Genomic DNA, 15,971 nt, shown 5'->3' on the forward strand with positions numbered 1-15,971 from the left:
TTCAAAGCAAGTCAGGGGTCTTTATGTGTGATTATTTTCTGTCTTATATGGACCACGTTTTAGACCTCAGGACGGAGGACTTTTTCGTGTCATGAATATAATATGTCTGGTCTTCCCTTGCTCAAAAGGTTCCGTATGTTTTGGAATAATTGCTTAAAGCCCACAGGTTTGAGGTGACTCCTGCTACTTGTAATTAGATTTGCTGAAATGTTTTGAGGCACAGAATTTTTTTTACTGCCATACTCTGCAGTATTTCAGTGGAAACTACAGAGCTTCATTTGATAAATATTGAGATAAAGATATTATCTGGAAAAAATGAATGAGTCAATATTTCAGAATACTCAACGTGGAGTGCCGGTTGAAGGCAGGTGTTTTTCCCAGAGCTTTTATCAGAATCAGCTGTGTGGAGCTGAGTTGGTTACTGTACGTATATGGGCTTGTAGTTCTGTGCAGTATCTGCAGGTGTACAGTATGTACTTGCAGCTGAGATTGCAGAGTTTGGTAACCCCTGAGGGAAAAATGGTAAAAGGGCTGTATTTACATCGAACCTTTTAAACTATCTTGCATCTACGAAGCAGTGTGTTTCGACGGTGTTTCTCATTCATTCATTCAAACACTTACACAACGTTTGTTTTGATATACTGTACAGTATATGCACCTTATTTCCTGTAAGCGACCCTGTTTCTGTAAGCACACACTGAAACTCAGCTGTATCTATCTATATATATATATATATATATATACATACAGTATATATATATATATACATACAGTATATATATATATATATATATATATATATATATATATATATATATATATATATATATATATATATATATATATATATAGATATATAGATATATATAGATATAGATATAGATATATATAGATATATATATAAATAGATATAGATATATATGTATCTCTCTCTCTCAAATTAAAGTCTAGGAGATCGATCTTAAACCTATGTGGGATTACTTTAATGTCAATTAAAATTTTGATATTTTTGACTGTATAAGATTTTCATAAAGATCTAGGAGAGTCTGGTGTGGTGTTGCAATCATGTATCGATTTGTTAAACTCGCGCAAATATCCTTCAGAGTTATCAAAAGAAAATATTTTCTCTCTCTTTGCTGCATAATTCAGCATCAAAGTTTACAGATGAACTTCTGAAAATGCTTGATGCGCGTTGGAGCAGGTGTCATGGCATTAAAATCAAACTGATGCCGCATCAAGAAGCTTCTGAGTTAATTTTGGAAAAATAATGCTGCAGAATTTTAAAAGAATATCTCTCCAGCTGTTAAGTTCGGGGGTGGATCAGTCATGCTTCAGGTTTGTGTTCCAGACTGGGATGGGACTGGCAGCTTCTACAAATACAGTAGCTGTAGATTTAAAAAAAAAAAAAGCTCAAAGTACACATTGGAATTCACCAAGACAGGAAGGCTGAAGAATTGGGCTTGGCCCTGACAACCAAAACATTAAGAGATGTTTGAGCAAAAACGGACAAATCCACCCTAAACAATACTGTCTCCGGCATCTGTAACCAGTGGAACCGCCTGCAAGAGTCAGCAGTGTGGACTGACTGACCCACTCTGGTGGTGCACGTCCTGAGGGTCAGCAGCTCTTTGCTGCAGCAGCGGGGCAAACTTCCTCGCAACTTCATGTTCCCATATGAGTGATTTCAAATTATTGATCACTTGCAATCTGCTTCTGTAGATGCCTCTTTCACCATGTTTTTAATCGAGTGTCGCCAATCTGCATAGTAGTTTTTTCCTTGGCAACATTTCCTTGATTTTGCTGTAATTTTTGGTGGTTACTGATTGATTATTTGCGTGCCATACATCTCACAGAAGTTATTTTATTTCATTATTATTTCAAAGGTCCGATATTGTGCAATTTTGATCCCTATTCATGTTGATTAAGCAATAAAGTTGATTTATTCTGGTGGTGACTCAAAAACTCTCTTGGTCTGTAAGGTTATGCAGCTAAATCTTCTCTTTCTGTGTGTGCTCTGTGAGCCCCCTGTTTGTCCTTCCCCTTCTTCTCGTTCCTCCTGACTCCACCGTTATTGGTTATCTTCCTGAACTGATCAGACGCATCGCTGCCAGTCTCGCGTCACAATGACAGAGACACTTGAGGGTTGTTTCTTTTTTAAATGAATGTCTAAGGGGGGCATGTCCTGGGTTCATCTGCACTTGAAGTTTATAGGACTAATGTAAAGATGAAAATACTGCTTTCACAAAGAAAAGTCATTTTGAAGAAAACACCTATCTATCTCTAGGAAATCTTTCATTTACAACTTAGATCAATTGTGCACCTCTTAAAACTGACAGCTGCACAGCCTGAACAGTGGAGACATTACAGTTTGAGTCAATTTCCAATCCATTAAAAGTCATACAAAGCACAATACGGGACCTTTAAGTGAGTGCATCACACAGTCATAAAGATATTAAATGAATTACTATGTTTTACACTCACACATTTTAAAGGATTACTGCTAATCATACTACTGTAGATAAGCTAATGGGTCGTGAGCCTTGCCCAATGCTAAATTTGGAGGTTCTTCCCTCTAAACAGGGTACCAGATTCAAACAGAACTGGAGTTCTTTTGAGAGAAGACTGGGAATTCGTAAAACAAGAAATTAAATACCCAGGGCATATTATTACGGCCCGAGCACTGACAGTGCGAAGGGCCTTTTGTTTTTCATTTGTTTTTGTCTCTACTATTTTAGTAGGCATTATTATTTGCTCTGTTTTTATGCTTATCTTTATTGTTGATTTGCAGATTTATTTTTGCTTGAATCTTTTCAGCACTTTGGTCAACTGAGGTTGTTTAAAATGTGCTGTAGAAATAATCTCAATTAGACTTTTCCTTTTTGTCACTTTTCCTTTTACCTTTACTTTTAATGTAGTAAGTCCAAAAGTCACAGTTAAGTAACCCAAATCAGGACATTGGAAATCAGGACATTTTTTACTTGCTAGTGACAGCTGCAGAAATCTTTCAAAGACTATCGTGTGCCGCTGCACTTCACATTTCCATGAAAGGACCATATCCTCAGCTGTAAAAGCAACATACATTGTCGATTTTATATCATTTCTGAACTGAAGTCTGCTCCAAGTGTGGGAACCGGTGAATATTGTAGTTAGACATGACCTTTTATCTAATTGTTTGTGAGTACACGGACAATTACATTCTGCTGACACCCAAATACTTTCATAAGCTCACCTTTAAGGACGGCAGGAATTCAAGAATAGCAAACAGTGCATGACATGTGATGGACCGTTTGGGCTCCACAAACACTGTTTTACAATATGTAGGGCATCAGAGAGTCTCAGCAGGCTGAGGTGAATGCTATATCCTTTCTATCATTGTTTTCTGAGGAGCTTGTGACTATCTGATGCAAAAGGCTTATACACTTCAGCATCCTTCCTTCTAACTTTTGACTGGTCTGCTGGATTTAGCACAAAAGAACATGGCCATACCAGCAAGGTAAACTATGATCTCTGTCCTTTATACTAGGTTGCTGTCAAGGATGGGGGGTGGTGACTCTGTTCTCTCTCTCTCTCTCTCTCTCTCTCTCTCTCTCTCTCTCTCTCTCTCTCTCTCTCTCTCTCTCTCTCTCTCTCTCTCTCTCTCTCTCTCTCTCTCTCTCTCCATCTCTGTGGCTCTGGTTCTTTGTACAACTGCTGCAGGATGAAGGCTGACTGTTCACTCTTACATAACCACATGTGCAAATTCACCCAGAAAGAGAGGAAGGGGGGAAGGGGGGGCAGCGTGAGACAGCTCAGAGATCAAGAGACCAAGGGAGACAGACTGGATAGGCCCTTAGGGGAAAGAAGGAGAGACAGCGAACGAAAGAAAGTGGGTGAGTGTTAAGAATCCAAAATGAATGGCAGCTTCCATCCTATATGTCATATTGATCCACTTCTATTACAAATATTACTCATTGTCTAAATAGTAGCACTTTTTTCTTATGGTTTGCAACATTTTGTCTAGAAACATCATGCATGCTTGACTAAGTGGATTTACTTTCCACCAAAATTACAGATCTGATGCACATCTTAACACTGTCTCTTCAAAAAAGGTCTGAGGCGTTCATAAAAGCATATCCGGAGTAATAACACAGCACAAACTGCTGCACTGCCCTGTTGTGTCGACACATCACAGTCACTTAGTGCAGCTGAAAAATAAAGGCAGTTCTTCAAGCGGCCACTTGAGGCTGGCTTTAAAGAAGCCTGTCACAGAGAAGTTATCACTGTTTACAAATGACTATTACATTAAGGCTTATCTTTATACATTATTACATACATGGATCTTGGAGTGCCCCTTTTTGGGTGATTTTTAAAAGCTATAGATTTGAATTTGTTTAGGGTGTGTTTATTTTGACTATTTTACTTTACGGAAGTGAAATTTGTCTTCCATAACTGAACATAAAAATGTTATATGTCACACACATGTCCTACAAAAACCATAAGACCTCAAGGCAGTCCATTAAATTATTACAAGACCATTAATTTATCTAAAGTGACATTTTACGTTAGGAAAACAGTGGTGGCCAATTTGAAAAGGTTCTTTACATAAAAATGCTTTGATACAGAAGGGAAGGCTGGGATGAGGCCAGCAATATTCCTAATAAAGGGCGATCTCTGCTCCTCCTTAGCTACAGCTGCTGCTACATTCAGCTGCTAAATGTAGCAGGACCCCGTAGAAGATTATACATTAAAGACTCATTTTTAGGGCCCGAGCACTTACAGTGTGAAGGCCCTATTGTATCTGTAGGAATCTTCTTTCTTTCTTTCTTTCTTTCTTTCTTTCTTTCTTTCTTTCTTTCTTTCTTTCTTTCTTTCTTTCTTTCTTTCTTTCGTTCTTTCTTTCTTTCTTTCTTTCTTTCTTTCTTTCTTTCTTTCTTTCTTTCTTTCTTTCTTTCTTTCTTTCTTTCTTTTTTCAACGAAAGGAGGGCCTTTTTGCCCCCCTAAACGTGCCCCAAAAGTCACCAAATTTTGCACGCAAGCCAGGCTTGGCGAAAAATTTGACCTTTAATGGTTTGCATTAATGGGTGTGGCAAAATGGCTCAACAGCGCCCCCTAGAAAACTTTGTACCTCAAGCCCCACAATACGGTTTGACGTACATGCACGAAGATCGCTACACACCTGTATCATGTCGCAAATTAAAGAAAAGTCTCATGGCGCAATGGCCGAAACCGAACAGGAAGTCGGCCAATTTGAACTAATCGTGAAATTTTGGCGCGATTTATGCCATTCCTTCGGCAGTTAATGCTGCCCGAACCGTAACGTGAACTCAGGTGTGTTATACATCAAAATGTGCGTCTCGATCCTGCGACGATGCGCATTACTTTTCTCAGTCAAAAGCGTTACCGTGGCGACGCTAGACGCCAAAAAGCGCGCCCCCCCTTCATCTGATTGGTCCATACAGAAAAAACTTTGTGCCTCAAGCCCCACAATACGGTTTGACGTACATGCACGAAAATCGCTACACACCTATATCATGTCGCAACTTAAAGAAAAGTCTCTTGGCGCCATGGCCGAAACCGAACAGGAAGTCAGCCATTTTGAACATTTTGAATTCATCGTGTAATTTTGGCGCAATTTAAGCCATTCCTTCGGCAGTTAATACGAAGTGTTACCGCGGCGACGCTAGATGCCAAAAAGCGCGCCCCCCCTTCATCTGATTGGTCCATATGTGATAGTTTCTACTTTCTGCCACAACTTTTGAATGGTTTGATACAAGTCCCTTTCACACAGAGATTCCGCAATATTGGTGTAAAGAAGTCCTGCCAATACGCCGCCTTTGTTGGTTCACACAGAACCATACAACGCCGGCATAACGCCGCTCCCGTCTGTAAATTCACACAGCATGCCGGCGTTCCGCAATCAGAGGCGTGACGACAGCGTCAGCGCTGGCCCCGGCTGGCCCCGGCATGCCGGCTGTGTCATTCACACAGACCCCGTTCCGTCTCTGTGACGGCTCTGTGACTACCTCCGCTGCCGGCTTATTGGTGGGGCCACTTGGCCCCCCCATTCCGCCTCCGTGACTTTCACACAGAACAGCGAGGCGGCTTAAAGGCGCAACGTTCCCGCCTCGAACTGGCTGTGTGAAAGGGCCTACAGAGAGTCGTGGGCGGTGTCATCCGCTAAATGTCCAGGCCTGAAGACATCTACATGCAAGTCATACAAGCGCTTCCACTGCAGCACGCCTGAACGTGCACAAGGGTGCGAGGCCCCGTTCATCGCTGCTTGTAGCTTTAATTTTTGTTTGTTTGTCTAAAAAAGGGACATGTGGCAGCTTATCTTGTGACAGTTTGCCTCAAAATGTAGAGCTAGCCACTTAAAAAAACAACATACGTCTGTGCAGGCAAATCCAGGTAAATTACTAATCTGTGACAAATTAACTTTAAATTTATCACACTACATTTAATGTTGCCCCACAAAATACTTTGACAAAATGCATTTCCGATTGTGCCAGTATGCTAATTTCAACATAAACTGCACTGACTTTGAGCTACGCAGCATACATTTTTAATAAAACCTAATCTAATTATTAGCCTTCTTTCTTTCTTTCTTTCTTTCTTTCTTTCTTTCTTTCTTTCTTTCTTTCTTTCTTTCTTTCTTTCTTTCTTTCTTTCTTTCTTTCTTTCTTTCTTTCTTTCTTTCTTTCTTTCTTTCTTTAGATTATTACTTGAGACTCATGTAAGTACGCTTGGCATGGTTAATGCAACAACATATAGAGACTGTCTGGAACCGGCAGTGAACATTCTGATGCCACTGTTTCACTGAATCTTTCTCACAGTATTTTTCATATTACATTATTACCTCAAGCTTCTGATAGTAAAATGCATAATGACTGACACTGAAAGTGGCAGTGATGGTTTAGGAATGTTTTGTTTTTTTTCGGCTGTTTTGTTTATTGATTTATTTATTTTTTTAAGAGGAGTGGTCTCGTGTTTTAACAAAGGACCCACTCAGGGTAGATAAGCTGCTCAGCGAGAATCAGATTGATAGAAACATGGTGCATAATTTCCGTCGGCCTGAATGGGCCATTATCTACAGTTCTATTGGATCAATTTAACTAACACTGTTACTAAGCATGATTTGCAGTTAAGACCACATGAACTTAGATTGCAATATCATTGGATATAACAGGAAACCAGAAGCTAAGAGTGCAAGAGTCAGTGTATTTCAATATTTATAATTATGCGCTACAGTACAGTATAAAAGTGATCAAAAGTAAAAAATCTGACACTGATGCAGTAAATAATTGATACAGAGTGAAAACAAAAAGTGACATTTACCTCCAATATGCAACATTTGATAATAGCCAAAGCCTAAAGACTTCTACTGGCCACGTCTTTTGACTGAATCTGTTACGAAGCAAGAGACGTGGTACACCCTGGATGGGATATCATAGAAAATCCCTTTGTAATGTATATTAAGATCTATAGTTGTATGTGTGTGAAGAGTATCAGATAATTTATCATCCTGTTGCCCCTTCTGACTTTTGCATATTGGCCATCATCAGGTTGCTGTTTCTGGCAAATTTGAAATGGTGCAAACACTAGGAAAAGCTAACATTAGCCACTTATCTGACCTCACAGAACTCTCCAAAATAAATGCACGTTACAGTTCAAGCAAACATGCAACTATGGAGCATGGAGCAACTACTGCTTCAATGGTGTGATGACGAAAGGATGATAGAACAGAAAACTGATCTGAGCAGATCCAATTTTGGCCTCGATCTCCACTTAACAAATGGTAGTGAAACCACATTACTACTGAAGAATAACTTTCCCCTCAACTTAGAAACTGATCGTAACCCAATAATCCAGGAAGTATCATTTTTGATACATGGATTTCTGAAACCCCCTTACCAACCCAGAGTTAAAAAAGGAAAAAAAGGTTTTATACAAACCAAAAAATTATAAAACATATAAAAAACCAGATTAAAAATAGATAAACTTACCCGTATTTATTTATAATGATAGGAAAAATAATTATTTCTGTGTTTTTCATTTGAATACATATTTAACACTTCAAATTAAAAAAAAAGTTTGGGGGGGGCGGGGGGGTTGTTTCCTATGTCAGGCATTAAAGGGTTAAAACAACAGAGGTTCTCTAGTGTATCCTTGCTTACTTGGTAACTATTTAATAACTTTGAAAAACTTCATAAAAAGCAGTTTTGGACCTGGAACCAGCTTCAGTTCTTTCTCTGCCCTTTTCTAAGTGAGCGCTTGCGCCATCTCCACCCCACATGTTCATCCACCAGCTGTCAGACAGGCGTGAAGGCCTCACTAGAGACAGACAGACAGATGAGTGGAAAGAAATCAGGATGGAGGCACAGGATGCATGGATGGGAGGAGGAGAGGGAGTGGTGTGACCCACTTCGAAGAGCCTGGAGTATTTATGGAAGAAAGTGTCCTAATTGGTGAGCCGCTGGGAGAGCGACAGCACTGCACTCGTACCCTACTCTGTGCCCTTCACCTCCCAAACCTTTTCATTTCATATTTCTTTCCTTTTTACTCCTTCATCCTCCACCCTTCTTAAAAACTTCATTACTCTTTGTTGTGCCAGTCCTGTCTTCACCTTTTCGGAATCAGTCACTTCCTAGCAGTTCATTCACTTCCAAGTTACCACTGCCCCTGTTTCAAGTCTGTGCTTGACTTCATCACGCTCTCTATATGTCTTCAACATCAGATTTTTTTTCCAGTCCTCCGTCTCTGTCCTCTTTATCCTTTTGCCCTCTTTACAACACCTTCCATTTGTCCTCAATGGTTAAGCTTGCTCTGCTTGCTCAGTTTTTCCCTTGGCCCTGACAAGCTTCTGTGTCTAATGGAAGTTGATGAAACACAAACATTTCAGTTATTTAAACTCACACTTGTTTTCATCACAGATGTGGTACTTTGAATCTATGATAACTTTTGAAATTGTGTATTAATTGTAAAAGTTTTGCTGCACAAAATGTTTGAAGAAGTTGGTGTGTTTCCATTACTGGGGTTTGGGGATCGTTTCTATAACCAAGAGTACTCCCACAAGAGTTTAAAAACTTACAGAGACCATTGAATTAGGTACTTCAGTCTTAAAAGACTGCTGAGTGGGGATGTAGCGTACTCAGTGCTGATTGGGTATGCCATAAACAGGAGATATGACCTTCGAGTTCGAGTCTTCTCTTAAATTCGGTTCAATTCAGTTTTATTTATATAATGCCAATGACAAATGTCCTCTCAAGACACTTCAAGTACACAATTCAACTCATTTCAAATTTGTTCAGTTCATAGAAAGCCAATTAAAGGCAAATTGCAGTGCTAAAGAAATGAAGAGAGGGTACTTAGCAAGAACAAGTGGTGTGAAAAAAACAACAAAAAACAAACTCCACTTTAACAAGAAAAAACTTCTAGCAGAAACATACATTTATTTCAAAATGTTTGTGTAACGGCAGCCGTAAAATAGGATCTATCAAATATCGACCAATCAGAAGAAGGGGCGGGGCTAATTCATGCCAATGAAGGTCAAGTACTCAAAACCGAGTCAGATGACACCACCGAGTCTTTATGTCAAACCATTCAAAAGTTATGGCAGAAAGTAGGAACCATCAAATATGGACCAATCAAATGAAGGGGGGGCATGCTTTTTAGCGTCTAGCGTCGCCACGGTAACGGTAAGAGGAGTGGTAAAAACGGTAAAGGACCGAGACGCATATTTTGATGTATAACACACCTGGGTGCACGTTACGGTTCGGGCGAAGAAACGGCCGAAGAAATTGCACAAATCGCGCCAAAATTACACGATTAATTCAAAATGGCCGACTTCCTGTTCGGTTTCGGCCATGGCGCCAAGAGACTTTTCTTTAAGTTGCGACATGATACAGGTGTGTACCGATTTTGGTGCATGTACGTCAAACCGTATTGTGGGGCTTGAGGCACAAATCTTTCTAGGGGGCGCTGTTAAGCCATTAGGCCACGCCCATTAATGCAAACAATTAAATATCAAATTTTTCGCCAGGCCTGGCTTGCGTGCAAAATTTGGTTACTTTTGGGGCACGTTTAGGGGGGAAAAAAGGCCCTCATTTCGTCGGAAAAATAAAAATAACGAGAAAAAAAAACGAGAACAATTCCTACAGATACAATAGGGCCTTCACACTGTCAGTGCTCGGGCCCTAATAATAATACATTTTATTTAAAGGCGCCTTTTAGGACACTCAAGGTTGCCGTACAAAGGACAATAAAAACAATCAATCAATTAAAAACATAGCAAAGTACAATAGCGAGGTCATTCCAGTCCCAAGATTATTGTGAGTATGCATGTCTGAAGAGGTGAGTTTTAAGGCGGGATTTGAAGGTGATGACAGAGTCTGACAGTTGAATGTGGCAGTGAGTTCCAGAGGCGGGGGCAGAGCGGCTGAAGGGCCTCGACCCCATGGTGGATAGGCGAGCAGATGGGAGGGTGAGTTGGATAGAAGAGGAGGACCTGAGAGTACGGGTGGGTATGTTAATATGAAGGAGCTCAGCAAAATACTGTGGGGCTAGGTTGTTGATGGCCTTGAAGGTGATGGTAGTGGTCTAAATCTGATTTAAAAAAATTAGATCTGGGCCAGATTTGAGTGTTCACACTACTCCTGAAGAAGTCTGACCAGGTTACTTGACCCACCAAAAATCACATTTGGGCCGCTTTTGCCTGCAGTCTGAACAGGGTCTTACTGTTCAGGGGTCCGTTTCACAAAGCAGGTTCAACAAACACTGAGTCTAATCCTGAACTCTTAGTTGATCTACTCTGAGATCGGAAACTCTGAGTTTTCGGTTCCAGAACAGCGGATTTGAGGTAATTTACTCAACTCTAAGTAGTTTCACCTGGAGTTAAGCGCGAGCGTGAGGGAAATAAAAAGCCAGCATCAGTAGATCGCTGATACAAGGATTCACCATGGCAACCGGCGACACAAAAGAGCGACATACATTTTCTTTTTTTTCTTTTTAACTTTATTTATCTTTTCAATTTACAAAATCCCTTTGAGGAAACGTTAGTTTGCATCTGAAGATCCACATACTTCACGCCACTGGAGTTAGAAGCATTAATACGTGCATATGGCGAGTATGAGAGCATATTTTGAAAAAAAAAATACAAACGGAAAACTCAGAGTTTCCCTCATTTCAGGGTTAACAGACTCAGAGTTTTCACTAAACCTGCTTTGTGAAACGGGCCCCTGGAGACTCTGAAACAAATATCTTGCGTTAATGTAAACTCGCCTTATATATTTGCGGCAATGTTGTTAAGAGACTTGGATACTTCGCATTATATTTCCCACAAAAAAAAAATGACCGTAAAAAGCATACTTCAATAGTGGCAATAGAGGGAGGACAGGTATGTTTATCAACACAGTAAATATCTTATATCTAGGCACTGAAAAGGGAACTTTTAGATTAAAGACAAGACTGGGTGACAGCAAACCAAGACTGAATGATCATAAAGGAAAGGAATACTAGATGGGAAGATGGGTGACTTGAAAAAAAAAGGAATTACTCACGTAGGAAATATTCCGAAGCATCTGCCTCATAGTCGGCATCCTCGGGGAAGTGGTCTATCTGTTTACACATACCTTTAAAAGAACCTGCAAAGAAGAAAGAAAGTTCATGGTAAGGAACATAAGGAATATCCTGGAGTACAAACAAGAGAAAATCCAGAGTTCATGTAAGCGAATAAAATCAAATATTGTACATTCTTCATGTGTGTTTTTGGTTTTGTATAACTATGTTGAGTTAAATATCTATAGATAACATAACACTCGATGAAGGAATAGCAGGGGCTGGTGAAGGACAGAGTAAGAAGAATCAGAGAGGAGAAAGTTAAGAAATGTTAAGACAGAGAGGGAATGGATGCATGATTGATATCTGGACACTTTTGCTTCATGTGCAATATCTGACTATTATGTTGTCTGCAAATAATTTGTATATCACTCTGTTTTATGTCATTTTTATTTAATATTTGATTTGATTTTATATGTTTTCGTTTATACCTTTTTTGAACCTTGCAAGGCGTTAAGGCTTGGTTCAAAATGATCCAAGCCAGAGGGAAGGCCCTCAGCTCCTCAAAGGGCTTGCCTAACCTGTAGCGCCTTGCAAGAGTAAACTTGCAAGAGGATTTCCTGAGAGATAAAGTATTCTGATTTGAGAAAGGAGGAAAAGAAGTTGGATTCAAAATTTAAGTGATGGACATTAAGTGAAGGAAAAGATAACACAATATGGGGGGGGAAACATTTTCTTAGAAGAAAATGACAAATGTTTTGTGTAAATTCCTGAAAAATACAGGTTGCAGGCTGCATGAATTGTGAATGTTTTGGGGGCAGGAGGAAAAATGACCACATGTAAATGAATAACGAGGTTGGGATTAGATGATAGTGCGCCTCATTACGATGGAGTCTGCTTGTGTGTGTGTGTGTGTGTGTGTGTGTGTGTGTGTGTGTGTGTGTGTGTGTGTGTGTGTGTGTGTGTGTGTGTGTGTGTGTGTGTGTGTGTGTGTGTGTAGCTTGTTTGACCTCCAGGGGTAATTGTATGCCCTCCCAAGCACTGCAAGTAAATGGGCCCTCGTTAATTGGCAATTAAAGGACAAAATGCTGGTGTCCTGCTTTCAAATGTGCATCAGTTACACACACACACATGAAAGACACGTCTGACACTAACAGGCGTTCACACACACACACACACACACACACACACACAGACACAGACACAGACACAGACACAGACACAGACACACACACACACAGACACAGACACAGACACACACACACACACAGACATTCAAACTGTACAACAAAGCTTGACAAATAAAACTGAAATAAAAAGTCATAACAGGGGTCTTGGAACAGCCTGGCTCATATTTATATATCTTTAATAAATCTCACCAAACACAGCAACAAAATTGCTTTTTCATCAGGTAGATTTTGACGGATGCATTAAAGGGGATATTGCACCAGAAAGCAACAAAGAAAACCTTTCAAGCATCCAAAAGGCTTTTGAGATTTTATAATTTCTGCGTGAACTGAATGTAAAAATTGTGGTTCATGTCAGACCCATCTAAATGATGTGTATTTGCATGCCTCTCTCTCTGTCTCTGTCTCTGTCTCTGTCTCTCTGTCTCTCTCTCTCTCTCTCTCTCTCTCTCTCTCTATCTCTCTCTCTCTCTCTCTATCTCTCTCTCTCTGTCTCTGTTTTGCTCGCTCTGTGTGTGTGTGTATGTATATGTGTGTGTGTGTGTGTGTGTGTGTGTGTGTGTGTGTGTGCGTGTGTGTGTGTCTAAATGTAATTTGTAAGAAAAAGTTAAATACGTCAACATTTATTTGACATTTATTTCCTTGAAAACAGTATGAAGTTAATCTAATTTGTTAATACACAATCCATTTGCATGTTACACCTGCAATAAGAAGGTGAAAGAAAAAGAAATGGATTAAAAAAGATCAAATAATATTTCGGCCAAGTAGTGTTAACATGTGACTATAATAATGATTTGGTAAAAAAAAGTAGAATCCCTGAAATCACTGAGCCTTGAAGAAGGGGAGAGATCCACACTTTGTCAACAAGTGCATGAGAGAACCACTAGAATGTTTGAACATGATATTACTCTGTCGAAACTGTCCTTCCACAGCGTTAAATATCAAACAATTCAGAGAATCTGGAAGATCTAAATCCTAAGATCCCTCAAAAAGCATTGCATCCAGAACTGCCAATCACTAGCTGATATAACCACATCACTATATGATACTTTATTAAGGACAACACAACATTACAGAGCTACAGTACATTTACAGTACAAAGAGCCTACTAACATAGGCTTCTAAAAAGAAGCTTATGTTATGTTAACCTCTGGGCCTTGTCTCGCGTCATCTGGGATGGACACAGTGGAAATGTATATTCTCAACTCAACTTAATGGGGACCTATTATGGCATCTAATACCTATTTTAAACAGGCCTTGAATGTCTTAAAAACAAGCTTTTTATTTTTATTTATTTTTGCTAAATAAATTAGAAATTCAGCCTCTGAGCCATGTCTTTATCTTCCCATTCTCTAACCTCATTATGCGGGATTCTGAGTGGGCGGGGAGGCTATGATAATGAGGCACTGTGCTGATTGGCTGCCTGACGCGATGACGCGAATGACGTGAATGACGCTAATGACGCGAATGACGCCATACACCGCTACGAAAAAATGGCGGAAGCTCTGGCCGGCGGAGTTAGTTGTGGGCGTGGTTTCACGCATCGCTCCTGTCATTATGTAGCGACTGTAGCGGCTGTACAGACACTGCAGAATTTGGTTGCTTTCCTCTTTCTCTGAGTTGGCAGGCTGAGGGGAGACCACATTATATATGTTAAAGCAAGAAAAAACGTGTTTTTCATAATAGGTCCCCTTTAACTTTAAACACATCAAAGTGCACAAACATAGCATAGCCTATTTTGATCAACAAATCGGTATTTTTAAACATATATTGCCTTTAAAACTACATCTTTTCCCGGGAAGAATAAGGTACTGGAATGGCCACGAAAAAAAATAAATAAATAAAATCTGCAACTGCAATATTTAGTATTTGTGAACTTGTTGCTGTTTCATAGCAAACTAGCGCAAAATATATCGATTTATTGCAGTAACGTCATCTTGGTTGTTTCTGGTTCCATCATCTTAACTGCACAACTGTACACCAGATAAGTTGATGAAGGCTTCTTAATGATGCTATCTTAATATATTCATTGTTTTTTGAAAGTGTGTTATGAGCTTGGATCAGAAATGTAAAATGTTTTATCTTTTATTGCACTAATTTCTAGGTTGTATTGTCCAAATAAATGCAGTAATCAATATAAGCCTGTTTTAAACCACCAATATTTTTTTTTAAACCCCCGTACCCATGGTTACTGTCATCGTTGCCAACATCTAACATGCATGCACCTACTAGTATTATATAAACTTGTGTTTGGTAGTTGCTAGGTGATATTAAGTAGAAAACACAGCAAAGACTTGTTTTTCTATCAGTCCATCACTCCTACAACTTTAATTACAATCATCTGTTTTGGAGTTTGGACTCCAATTGTACATTTTAGTTATGAGCACTGACGTCTTTATGCGATTATCCCACGATATGTCAAATGCATCATTTCTTATACACATTGCTACATAGGAACTCCATGATATTATTCCCCTTCCACCAACACTACTCCCTCTCTCTGTCTCTCAGTGCTTCCTCACTTGCTCCAACACATGCCCACCCACGCTGCACCACAAGCACATGTAATCTGGAATTGCATTTTCCCTTCCTATCGCTCTCACACACAACCCCCCTCTCTGTGTCTTTCATGCGTTCTCCTATCTGCCTTTTGCAAACATACATGTGCCTGTACCCAAAAGACCAAATTCCCATTTGAAGTGAGCTTGAAACGCAGTCTTCCGCTCCAACACAACTTCTGCAATTCACATGAAGAGCCTACTTTTTTGTATCAACAGGAAATAAGTCTGTGCATTGTATTGCAAAACACAGTTTTGGGTCAAATAAAAGTTGGAGGAGGATGTGTAATATATCCCCTCTTCTTTTAATAGCAGCCCGTTACTGTCTGGGAATTGGGGGGGCTAGTTTCTGGGTTTTTATCAGAGACTTCCTTTCCACTTAATATTCCTGGGTCTTTTTTGCTGGATTTATTAATTTTTTTCTTTTAATTTCAAGATGTGCCAAATATGAAAGGATTTGAGTGCAATTGAGTATCCAAATTTTTCTACCACAAAACCACGGTTTGATAAGGGTTTACATTATGTCCTGTACAAGGTTTGATGAGAGTTTGATCTCATTCATCATTCAAGGTTTACATTTTAGTGTGTTTTTCATCTCACTCACCTGCCGCCAATTAAATTCAAAACCAGGCAACAGTTTTCAAGAAATGGTAGTCTCACTTTTAAAATTTGATATGTTTTTCATGTTTCATTG

The 15,971-nt window shown here is 39.6% G+C and overlaps 1 protein-coding gene across 2 annotated transcripts in view; it reads right to left on the bottom strand.

Moving 5' to 3' along the window:
- The window catches only part of LOC133442691 (voltage-dependent calcium channel gamma-2 subunit-like), an 87,442-nt gene that overhangs the window by 15,814 nt on the left and 55,657 nt on the right, over positions 1–15,971 (bottom strand). For both annotated transcript variants that reach the window (XM_061720627.1, XM_061720628.1), the window contains one exon: positions 11,535–11,618. In XM_061720627.1, coding sequence (XP_061576611.1) covers positions 11,535–11,618 — 84 coding nt within the window. The remainder of the gene's footprint in view (positions 1–11,534; positions 11,619–15,971) is intronic.

Source organism: Cololabis saira, chromosome 1 (assembly GCF_033807715.1).
Source record: "Cololabis saira isolate AMF1-May2022 chromosome 1, fColSai1.1, whole genome shotgun sequence".
Lineage (NCBI taxonomy): Eukaryota > Metazoa > Chordata > Actinopteri > Beloniformes > Belonidae > Cololabis > Cololabis saira.